General features: G+C 45.1%; 1 protein-coding gene across 20 annotated transcripts in view; it reads left to right on the top strand.

Moving 5' to 3' along the window:
• The window catches only part of ISCA1 (iron-sulfur cluster assembly 1), a 58,233-nt gene that overhangs the window by 18,878 nt on the left and 27,056 nt on the right, over positions 1-12,299 (top strand). For 2 of the 20 annotated variants that reach the window (XM_038526934.1, XM_038526932.1), the window contains exons 2-3: positions 909-976; positions 1,271-1,397. The exons of 5 other annotated variants lie outside the window; for them this stretch is intronic. Coding sequence is in view for 3 of the 15 variants with exons in the window: in XM_038526939.1 (XP_038382867.1) it covers positions 829-976; positions 1,271-1,456 (334 nt within the window). In the remaining 12 variants the exon portion in view is untranslated. Of the gene's footprint in view, positions 1-558; positions 763-828; positions 977-1,270; positions 1,845-3,358; positions 3,516-12,299 lie in introns of those variants that run through there. 13 more of the 20 variants (XM_038526921.1, XM_038526925.1, XM_038526935.1 and 10 more) reach the window with 10 other exon arrangements.

Raw genomic sequence — 12,299 nt, forward strand, 5'->3', positions numbered from 1 at the left:
AGAGTTGAAGTGGTGCCTGGGTTCGTGTCTACAAATCAGGGTTGGGAAACGGACCAAGAAGGTCACAGGAAACCACCTCATCTTCCCTCAGGGTCTCTCATCAGCGGCCTGCCTTCCCCACCGTTCCCACCTGCCCTCAGCCCAGAGAGTGTACAGCCTCGGTAGAGGGGACAGTCTGAAAGCAGGAGACCAAAAAGTAGTGGAGAGCTTCCTCTCCCGGTTTCCAGACCCAGCCTGTGTAGACAAGCTGTCTCGGGCCCAAACTGAAGGGTGGGAATAAATGAACTCTTCAAACCGGCTTCCATCCAAAGCTGCCAAGTGTTACTTCGTCCCCCTTACCCAAGCAGTCCTGTCGGTCCTCAAGGCCACTGTCCATCCAACCAATGCCCTGAGCAGGTGTCCTTCCCTGGGACCATCTACAGAGAACAGTGTCGGTGCACGGCTGTTCCTTTGGATGGAATCACACTGTTCAGTCCATCTCAAGTCCTATTGCAGCTGCTCCCCACCTCGGGTCTCTTCCTCCTCCTTCCCTTCCATACATGCTACCTTACATTTCAGGTGATGGGGCACCCACAAGCACACCATGGTGTGGACAGCAGGCAGAGCAAAGCCTGGTGACTCAGCTGGTGCTTCTGGACTGGCCTAGGATCCTGTTCAGTATATTAGCCAGTTCCTGGAGAAGAGGTGGGGAAGTAAGCCCACTGTATGCAGCCACACAGCTTGACTTTCGTATCAAAGGAAGTGGGGCAGAAAAGGTTTAAGGTACAGAGATGGGTGGGCACAGTTGGAATTGGCCATGGGAAACCCCAAGGACATCTGTTCTTTTAGGTTGCTAAGCAGAACAGTACCCCTCTTTGGTTTCTATCTCTGGGAGTCTGGCTCCTTCCTCTTGGGATTCCATCCTATAGGTCAAGTGCTGCTGCCGCCACCAAGCAAACCAGAATCAAGCAGAGATCTTCCCTGGAGTCTACACCAGGTACTTATTCCCATTTCTTTTTTTTTTTTTTATTTTTATTTTTATTTTTTTTTTTTTATTCCCATTTCTAAAAATACTGGCATCTTCCACTGTCCTCTCCTGAGGCCCCTGAGCTGACCCCACGTCCCCCACCCTGAGAGCCTGTGACATGGCAAACCGAACTGCTGACATCACCACAAGATGTTCGTTAACACTTTCTACTGGGCTCAGGGAGGATGGGGGCTGGTGCGTTTGGAGAGGCCTCCAAGGAAAGCGCCTCTTTCTACTCAGATCTGTCTTGCTGGTTTGTTTCAGGCTGGCTTTTTATGGGACCACAGGGCTCCAGCTGCTTCGTTAGCAAGTGTTTATGGAGCCCTTCCTTGCTGTCATGATGCCTTGTGCTGTGGAGAACACAAAGATGTCTCCCCCCACCCCCCCAGAGGTGACCTGCAGGAGGAGGGGAGCAGGGAGGAGGAGGATCAGCATAGTAGTAGCAGCTAGTGGTGGTAGCAGGATTAAGCCCATAGCACTTGTGAGAACACATACATCACGGCCAGGACCAGGCCGCCTTGCAAACACTGCAGGAGTTAGCGTGCTGAATCCTCACGCAGTTCTAGGTAGTTGACATCATATTTATCAGGCCTATTTTACATACGTGTATACTGAATACTGAGGTCATGGCTAGCAAGAAAGGCCTTGATTCTCTTAGCCACTGTTCAGCCAGGGGAGGTAAGACCAGTACAACTCAACAAGGTGGAAAACAATGCCATGGAAGAGATGTGTGCTCTTGGCTACAGACCTTTTCTCTCTCTGAGGTGCTCAATCTGATGGATCCACAGTTCTAATTCTGATTGTGTTACAATCAATAATAGCACATTGTGTTCTTTAATCAATTGTGTTATATGCAATTTATCCAACAACCCTAGCAGAAGATCTAATAATTGAGCACCTACGCTGTGCCAGCCACTATGCTGTGCAAGTAGATCGCATGGGCAGATGGAGTCCAAGGCTGAGGAATCCAGGGAAAGGAACCAGGAAAGCCCAGTAGGCATTTTAGTGAGCAATCATGCAGGAGCTAACAAAGTCCGGATGAATCCTCAGGTCCTTGTGGGCTCTCACCTACTTCCCAAGGAGCCCTCTTTTCACTTAGACTAGCATTCCCAAAGCGTGGAATCCCATAACCTCTCCAGGGGGCCACAGGCATCTGGGTGTCAGAGGAAAAAGCAATGACACTGTGGTAGTCCCACATCTTCAATTGGAAATGTAAGATTATAGTGACTTCAGCAAAACCCTATTTTGTTCTCCACAACCATTCCATATATATATATTTTTTACCATTCCATATTTAAATGTTGAGCATTTTCCATAAGGACAGCACCAATCAGATTGTCTTAAGTAACATTCAGTTGACAAGGTACATCCTGGTTAATGAATTTTTCACACAATAGGCTGGCTTATGGGTATCAAATTTGCAATCTTTATTATTGCAATTGGGTTATATTTTACTCCATTTCATTTTTTAAAAAAGGGATTACTGGCCCCAAAGTATTCACTGAAGCATAAAATAGTGATGGAAACAGTGTGTGTATATATATATATGTATCTCCTACAAATCAGAAAAACCTTTTGAATACCCAAGGTAACTATGAGTCCAGAATGATGTAGAATGTCAGGATTAATTAAACAAATCTGCGGTGTGATTACACAAAGCAGCTGAAAATTACAGCTTCATAGGAGATACTTCTGGGTCTCAGCATCGTGAGTTCAAGCCCCACAGTGGGTCTAGAGCTTACCTGGAACTTAAAAGGGGGTGCCACAATGAATATCTGAAAACTGAATTTAACTAGATTGGGCCTTCCACTTGCTCAGGTCTTTGCCAGAAGAAAACCCGGTCAGGTGGTACAACCAAAGCTTTTGAGTTCTTCAATAATAAAAGGTGGTGATGGTACGGTACTTTTCCGGAAGAAGTACAAAAAATTGCTTTCCGGGACAAGATGATTCATGGCTTGAACACAGAGTAAAGACAAAAATGGCCAACCTATTATTCAAAACCTTAACTTAGGGATCCCTGGGTGGCGCAGCGGTTTGGCGCCTGCCTTTGGCCCAGGGCGCGATCCTGGAGACCTGGGATCGAGTCCCACATCGGGCTCCCGGTGCATGGAGCCCGCTTCTCCCTCTGCCTGTGTCTCTGCCTCTCTCTCTCTCTGTGACTATCATAAAAAAAATTTAAAAAAAAAACCTTAACTTATTGAAGCAAAGATAGTAGCCACATGTTACATTACCGTTATAATCCTATCTACAGAGTTACATATGTTCTGTTTTGTGAGAAATAAAATGAGCTAGTGGTCAAATAGTGTCATCAAAGATCTTATTTTTTAGAGACTTTAAAAATTTATTTTACAGTGTGTATATGAACCGGGGGCAGAGGGCAGAAGTAGAGGGGGAGAGAATCTCAAGCAGACTCTGAGCATGGAGCCCAACAGAACTCGAGATTGTGACCTGGGCCACAACCAAAAGTCGGACACTTAACCGCCCCTTTAGAGGTTTTTTTAATTTCATTTTTTTTAGTTTATTTACAGAAGTAATCTCCACACCTTATGTGGGGCTGAAACTCACAACCCTGAGATGAAGAGTCTCATGCTCTTCCACCTGAGCCCACCAGGCACCGTATCAAAGATCTTACTGTACAACTATTAATTACATACAATATGACAAAAGCATTTCCAGTTGCAGACATGAGCTGGTCATCAGCTATTGATGTATGTGCTGTGTGTAAACATGAGGCAGAAAACCACAGTGATGCTTTGTTCTGTGTCACCGAACATGCAGTTCACGGAGGGGTGAGTTGTAGATGGAAAAAGATGTCCAGGTGTTCTACCGCAAGAGCAGTGAGAGCAGTGGAGGAGGGCTATTGCTCCAGGAAGAAGGACCTCTCTGCCCACTCATACACCATCTCACTCCCAGGGAGCTACATTTTGAGTATGATGCCATTTGACAGATACCATGAACATGGCACACAGTCAAGTTGTGGTCACTGCATGTCTACCCTGCCCTATAAAGAACTGAGGTCAGAGGGAGACCACTGATGTACGTTAAGATGATGGATTGAAACCTCCGAGTAATTTCATGCCTCGACTTTGGAGCAAAACTATAACACAAGGGTGTTAAAAAGACATCACACAGATGAAATCTGGAGAGATGCTAACATCAGTAACATTTAGGAAGGCAGATGGAGGAGGGGTTACTAATGGTTCAGGAAACTGGAGGAAATGGAAAACTAGATGGCCCTATTATGCCCCCGAATTCTCAAAAGCCTCCTCTGCAAGCGACATTGGCTCTTCCTGGAGCTAAGAGCCATGGGAAAGGTGGACCAAGAAGATGGTTACTGATGGGGATCTCTGGGTGGCTCAACAGTTTAGCGCCTGCCTTTGGCCCAGGGCGTGATCCTGGAGTTCCAGGATCGAATCCCACATTGGGCTCCCTGCATGGGGCCTGCTTCTCCCTCTGCCTGTCTCTCTGCCTCTCTGTGTGTGTCTCTCATGAATAAATAAAATATTTTTTAAAAAAAGATGGTTACTGAGCACTGTATGAGAAGGTGGACCCCCGAATGCCCTCCCCCTCTTCATTGCCTCTGCCTATAGCCTAAAGAATTTCTCCAAGGAAAGGCTAACACAGGGCCTGCAGACTGGGAGAGCCAGGCCCAGTAGAGTGCTAGTATTGTACTGGAAAACAACAACCAACATGGGATTTTGCAAACGTATGGTAATCGCCGGACACAAGGATTCCCAGCCCCACTCCTGCTCTGCATTTATCCTGTCACCGGGAGATACTTAACACCCTCCAGACCAGGGCATGGGGAATCTTACCAGCCCAGGAAAGGCCTAAAGATGCTCACATCAGGGGGATCCCTGGGTGGCTCAGCGGTTTAGCATCTGCCTTTGGCCCAGGGTGTGATCCTGGAGTTCCAGGATCAAGCCCCACATCGGGCTCCCTGCATGGAGCCTGCTTCTCCCTCTGCCTGTGTCTCTGCCTCTCTCTCTCTCCCTCTCTCTCTCTCTCTCTCTCTGTCTCTCATGAATAAATAAAATGTTAAAAAAAATAAAAAATAAAAAAGCTCACATCACAAGATCTCCCCTAACTGGTCCACCCAAAACCTACAAGCCCCATTAGTGTGCATAGAGTTTCCTGCCAGCTTTTTTGCACCCCATTTGTATTCATGAGCAGACAACCACAGCTCACCAGACATCTGAAGACTACCCCTATCATGGAAGTTAGGGGCCAAAACAGGAGAGACAGACTATCTTGAGAGAAGACAGCTTCAAAAGACCAACTATAGGGGGCGCCTGCATGGCTCAGTCAGTTGGGAGTCTGATTCTTGATTTTGGCTCAGGTCAAGATCTCAGGGTCCTGGGATCGGTCCTTCATCAGGCTCCATGCTTAGTGCAGAGTCTGCTTCTCCCTCTGCCCCTCCCCCTGCTCATACTTTCTCTCTCTCAAACAAAATTTTTTTTAAAGATTTTATTTACTCATTCATGAGAAAGAGAGAGAGGCAGAGGCAGAGGCAGAGGAAGAAGCAGGCCCCATGCAGGGAGCCTGACATGGGACTCAATCCCAGGACTCCAGGATCACGCCCTGGGCTGAATGTGGCGCTCAACCGCTGAGCCACAGGGGCTGCCCTCAAATAAATAAATCTTTAAAAAAAAAAAAAAAAAAGACCAACTATGGTGTCTTCAGAGGCATGAAATGTTGCATCATGTAGCAAGAAAGAAGGACATGGAAAGAACACTCCGAACACAAGCAGCTCTTACAAACCCAAGTGCTTGCATAGTCACAAAACAGAAGGGTTGGAAGATAAAGTAGAGAGAGAGGCTCAAAAAGCAGAAGGAAAAGACAACCAGATAAAAAGCCAGAGAGAAAAGATGAACAACGGGTATTTATTGTACCCCAAATGGAACTTCTGTGTTGACCCACTCCTGGAATTTGGAGGTTGGCCATTGTAAACAAACTGCAGAAAACATAAAAATTGAAGTGATGCCCGACCCTTGCTGGCTTCCCGCTCCAGCCCACTCTGTAGTCCTACCTGATGCCCCAACAGGGGTGAACTCCACATTAGCCAAGATACAGTCACAGTGCCACCTCTGACTCCCCCAAAGAGACCTGTGAAACTCGCAGGGACACAGAGGTCAGACAAGGGCCTGGGTGTCCTTGCAGGTTGTTTTCCACTTGCGCCTGCATGGGACTGGGCAACAGCATTTTCTCACTCATAGTTGCCATTCTTTTTAAAAAGGAAATCATTTTCCACCACACAAGATGAAGTTCTGGACAATAGTGGAAATATTCTTACATGATTGAACTCTATGCTTAGAAATGGTTGTGATGGTAAATTTTATTTGTATTTTGCTGTAAAAATTTTATTTTTTTTTAAGAGGGAAGCAAGCTGCAGGAGAAATCTGTAGGGAGACATACATACATAAGAAAACCAGCAGGGAGAAGAACAAAAGGAAGAGAATGCTAAACACAAAATTCAGGAGGGTGGTTATCTCTGGGTGTGGGAAGGGAAGGAGGTGGCACTGGATGGTACAGACGGCTTCAGGCTGTACCTGGCATTCAATCTCCTAGACTGGGTTTTGGGCACATGAAATTCCATGATCACTCCTTTCCATTTAAAATACGAACATGCTTTCAAGACCCCTGGGTGGTTCAGTCAGCTAAGCTTCCAGTTCTTGATGTCGGCTCAGGTCATGAGCTCAGCATCCTGGGATAGAGCCCCAAGTGGGGAGTCAGCTTGAGATTCTCTTTCTCCCTCTGCCCCTTGCCCTCTCTCTAAAATGAATAAATAAATAAATAATAAATAAATAAATAAATAAATAAATACTAATTGGCTTTGCCATTATATTTTTTATTGTGTATGTACTCTCTATTAAAGAAAAAGAGCTCCTTAGACTATTTAGGCACTGGCTTTTATTCTATATACTCTGCTCCATGCAGTGCCTGCCTGTGATCACCGCTGAATCAGTGTTATTTTATAAACCAGCGCTGTCAAAAAGAGGAGGATGCAAGTCGGTTACATGATTTTAAATTTTCTAGTAGCCACATTCAAATAAAAGAAGTAGGCAAGAATAATTTTAACATATTTCACTTAACCCAGTGTATCTGAAATAGCATACTTTTGCATATAACCAATATACAAATCCTTATTGAGGTATTTTGATTTTTTTCATACCACAGCACATCTCAATTGACTAGTTACATATCAAGTGCTCAATGGCCACATGTAGCTAGTGGCTACCATACCGGACAGAGCAGACTGAGAAAAACACTACAAACAGTAACTTTAAAAATTTATTTATTTGAGAGAGAGCATGTGCGTGAGTGAGGAGAGGGGCAGAGGGAGAAACAGGCCCCTGCTGAGCAGAGAGCCCGATGTGGGGCCTGATTCCACGACCCCAAGATCATGACCTGAGCTGAAGGCAGACGATTAACCACTGAGCCACCCAGGTCCCAGGTGCTCTCAAACAGTAACTGAACACAACCTGTGCTACCATAATGCATATTATTTAGGGGAATGAACAACAGCTGTTCAACAGCATCATCAAGCTAAACAACATCAACAGCCCCATCCAATTTTTCACAAGCACGGGCCATGAGAAAAGTCTTTAGAGTCACTTGGCCAACACCAACTGTGAAGCCCCCACTAACTGTACCGTATGTCCTGCTTTTCAGAGATGTTAAAGTGTGAGGGGGATACGGTGCAGTAGTTATAATGCAAGGTGTGTGGTGTAAGGACTGGTTATTAGGATGATGTGGGAAGTTGGGGCTGGGTGTGTGGAAGAAACTGATTCCAGAACTTGAATGTTAGATTCAGGGGAAGAACCTTCCTGGAGGTGGTTTGTGACTTTGCCAGGCTGTTGGAGTAAAGTTCAGGGTCAAAGAGAAAGCATGTCCCCATGAGGAAGCCTGAGCGGGCACTCTCAGGAAACTCAGAACACCTAACTGCTCCTGTCACCCTCATTTAACCTGTACACATTTCACCCTGTGAGGTATGTGTGATGGAGAGCTGGTGTTTGCAAATCCAGATCCTCCTTCTGCAAGACCACTTCGTGGCTCCCCTCATAAGTATTTTCTTTGCTGTTTTGTTCTAGTACTAAATTTATACTCTAACAACTAATTCCTTTATTGTCATTATATATGATTTAAGAGGGAGAGAGAAAACTATGCCTAGTTTTTTTATATCAAAAATATTTTTGGGACACCTGGGTGGCTCAGTCGGTTGGGTGTCCGACTGTTGGTTTCCGCTCAGGTCATGATCTCAGGGTCATGCAACAGGCTCTGTGCTGGGGGTGGAACCTGCCTAAGATTCTCCCTCTCCCTCTGCCCACTCCTTGCTCCTGCACACACACACACACACACACACACACACACACACTCACTCTCTCTCTCTCATTCCCTCTCCTTAAAAAAAAAAAAAAGTATTCTTGAGAGTAAGAACCATTTCAAATATTGTTTCCAGTATCCTTAAAAGGACCTATCGTGTGACTAAGTGCATAAGTACCTCCATAGACACAAGACAAGTGGGGGTTATCTTTCTTTCCCATATGTGCTGCTTTCTCCTCAAAACAGGAAGTCAGCCATGTCCTAACGGAGCTGTTTTGACATTACAAAAGGAAGTTTTTATCGTATAAAAACTTCAAGCAAAATGCACATTATTAATGAAGAGAGCAAATCTCCCTTTCCATCCCCTTCCTATTACCTCTCTTCTTTTGAAACTGGTGTAAGTCCTTCCAGATGATTTGCTATGAATTGAAAACTGTGTTCATATATTCACTTTATATACAAAAAGATTTGTCTGCTACATGAAATACATATATGGCAAAAAAGAGAAATACATATATGGCTTTATTTTTATATATGTGGAATTGTTTTACAATTACCATTAACATTTACAGAACATATTTAACAATATGTTTCTGGACCCAGCAGCCAGGGCACTCCATTAAAATATATGCCAGGGAAAAAAATAAATAATAAAATAAAATAAAATAAAATAAAATAAAATAATAAATAAAATATAAGCCAGGGGACAGCTGGGTGGCTCAGTGGTTGAGCGTCTGCTTTCGGCTCAGGGCATGATCCCAGGTTCTGGGATCAAGTCCCTCATCGAGCTCCCCACACGGAGCCTGCTTCTCCCTCTGCCTGTGTCTCTGCCTCTCTCTATGTCATGAATAAATAAATAAAGTCTTTAAATAAATAAATATGTACATATATCCCAGCGCCTGTCACAGAGCCTGCAGTGGCTTCCCAGGTCCCTAGGAGGAGTGCCAAAGTCCATATCTGCCTGCAAGACCCCAGAGTGTCAGAACCCTCTTCCCCTCTGCCCTCTTCCCCTCACATCCCGTGTTCCATTCCCCTTGAAACCTGCTCTCTCTCCAGTCACCCAAGCACATGGCCCTGGCTGGTCTCTGCCTGGAAGGTACCACCCCCACCCCCCCCCCCATTATTCTCAGGGCTCATACCTCCTACGAATCTTTGCTCAGATATCACCTTCCCATGAAGTCTACCCTAGCTACCCCATTTAAAGGTACATATGGCCCCCAGCACTCCCAATCTCCCTCGACCCTGCTATAGCTTACTTCCTTTAGAGCACTCTGGCTTTCAAACATCCATTTACTAGATATATGATTTTCTGTGGGCCTCCTCTGCTGGCATGTAGATGTCACAAGAGCAGAAATGTTTGTTCTGCATGTTGGTGTACCCCAGGGTCTAAGCTGGGCCTGGGTAAGAACAGGTGTTCAATGAATTCTTTGTAAATGTTTTAGAAATCTTTCCTTATTGTTTGCACTTCATTTGCCTTTGCATCCCTAAGACCAAGTCCAGTACCCAACAGGTTATGAATGCTATGTGTTGTTGGATCAATGCTGTCTTACAGCCAAAAATTCAGTCCAGAAGGAAGGAAGGATGAAGAAAGGTTGAGAAAGAAAAAGTAGGAAATAGGAAATAGTGGACGCAAGCTTCCAGTGAGCGCCGCCTGGTGGCACAACAGCACAATCAGGCTCCCCGGGCAAAAAAGAACATTTCATTGTGTGAAAAAGATAAACTAATGCCTTTAATTTTTTTTAAGATTTTATTTATTTTTTAATTAGGGACAATGTGTGTATGTGAGTGGTGGGGGAAGAGGGGCAGAGGGAGAGGGAGAATCTTAAACCGACTCCATGCCCAGCACAGAGCTGGTCACAGGGCTCCATCTCACAACCCTGAGAGATCATGACCTGGGCTGAGATCAAGAGTCCCTCATCTAACCAACTGAGCCACTCAGGAACCCCAGATTTTATTTTTTTTTAAGATTTTATTTATTTATTCATGAGTGATACAGAGAGAGAGAGAGAGAGAAGCAGAGACACAGGCAGAGGGAGAAGCAGGCTCCATGCAGGGAGCCCGCCATGAGACTCGATCCCGGGTATCCAGGATCACATCCTGGGCTGAAGATGGCATTAAACCGCTGGGCCATGGGGGCTGCCCCAGATTTTATTTTTAAATAATCTCTACACAGGGCTCGAACTTACAACCCTGCAATCAAGAGTGGCATGCTCCACCAACTGAGCCCAGCAGGCGCCCCTTAAGTAAATATCATTAAAGGCACACCTTTGCACAGCCCTTATAAAGGGGTTGCATATGAATTATTTCTGGGTAGTACGTACTTGAGGACAGGGATGGAAAGTACATCCCTGGAGATTTGCTCCAAGTGTTTGTTAGTGACAAGTATGTAAATGCTTCTTTAGACAAAAAACAATAAGAACAACAAAAAATCCGCTGTTTTTCAAGGAAATCCAAGTCCTCAGTGCTCACTACTGAAGCAGATCATAGAAACAAATAATAGAAACAACAGTAATAATCCTTACAAAGGAGTTATTAGGTGGGTATTATTGCTCTTCCTAATTTGGTCCCTCTATTCATACTAAGTAGGGAAACGAATCATATCTCCATGGAAAGATAGCTCTGGCATAGGCTGCGTAGGACAAAAGATGCTACTGTATCAACCATGTCCTGTAGTTTCTGATGCTTTCCCATCTGAGGAGCTGGCCCTGGAGGGACTGGGTTAGCTAATTCCTTGGGATAGTAAACCACCTGTCTGAGTGTGTCTTTCAGATGCAAATCAACTGATCCCAACCTCAACCACCTCCTTAGGAAGCTCGGACTTTGAGCCCCCTACCCACCTGCCCTGTCACCCAGGGCTAGGTGTCAGACCATAGGGGACAGCCGCTAAGGCCCAGAGCCTGCTGAAATTATCCAAACTAGCCATCTCTAAACCTGCTGGGCCTGTGCCACCCAGTTCCCCCCTGCAGAAACCAGCAGAGGCTCTGGCTCACGTTTCCCACCCCCACCTGCCTCCTGATGGATCTGGTCCTTCAGGGTATGGTCCCCCCTGGCATGGGATGCACCCTCTTGGGAATGTAACTGTCTCTTCAATGGCAGCTGTCTCCTGGTCTGTTGGCCTTACTGAGCCTCAGATTTTCTAGTAAAACACAATGCAGTTGACCCTCAAACACCAAGGGTTTAAATTGTATGGGTCCCCCTTATACATAGATTTTTTAATTTTTTAATTTAAATTAGGTAACATAGTGTATTATTAGTTTCAGGGTTAGAATTTAGTGATTCATCAGTTGCATATAACACCCGGTGCTCATTACATCACGTGGCCTCCTTAGTGCCCATCACCCTGTTACCCCATCTCCCCACCCACCTCCCCTCCAGCGACTCTCAGATTGTTCTCTGTAGCTAAGAATCTCTCATGGTTTGTCTCCCTCTCTATTTGCATCTTATTTTACTTTTCCTTCCCTTCCCCTATGTTCATCTGTTTGTTTCTTAGGTTCCACATATGAGAAAATATGGTATATGTCTTTCTTTGACTTATTTCACTCAGCATAATACCCTCTAGTTCCAACTGCATCATTGCAAATGCAGATTTTTAAAATAAATACAGCACTGTAAATGTATTTTTCTCTTATGATTTTCTTCTTTCCAACTTGTATTGCAAGAATATAATCTGTAATACATATGACACACAAAATCTGTGTTAATCAACTGTTGTTGATAAGGATTTTGGTCAACAGTAGGCTCTTAGTAGTTAAGTTTTTCAAGAGTCACATGTTACACATGAATTTTCCACCATGGTCGGCAGCCCTAATCCCTGAGTTGTTCAAGGGTCAACTATATCTTGAAATAAGCCCTCATGGATGGCCCAAGGACCCCTGTCCCCATAGCAGCACAGCCACTGTTGTCTCCCTCCCACAACCAAAGCAGAGCCATACCTGCCACCCTGAAATAAACGGGGCTCCCCCACCTGGAG

Source organism: Canis lupus, chromosome 1, assembly GCF_011100685.1.
Source record: "Canis lupus familiaris isolate Mischka breed German Shepherd chromosome 1, alternate assembly UU_Cfam_GSD_1.0, whole genome shotgun sequence".
NCBI lineage: Eukaryota > Metazoa > Chordata > Mammalia > Carnivora > Canidae > Canis > Canis lupus.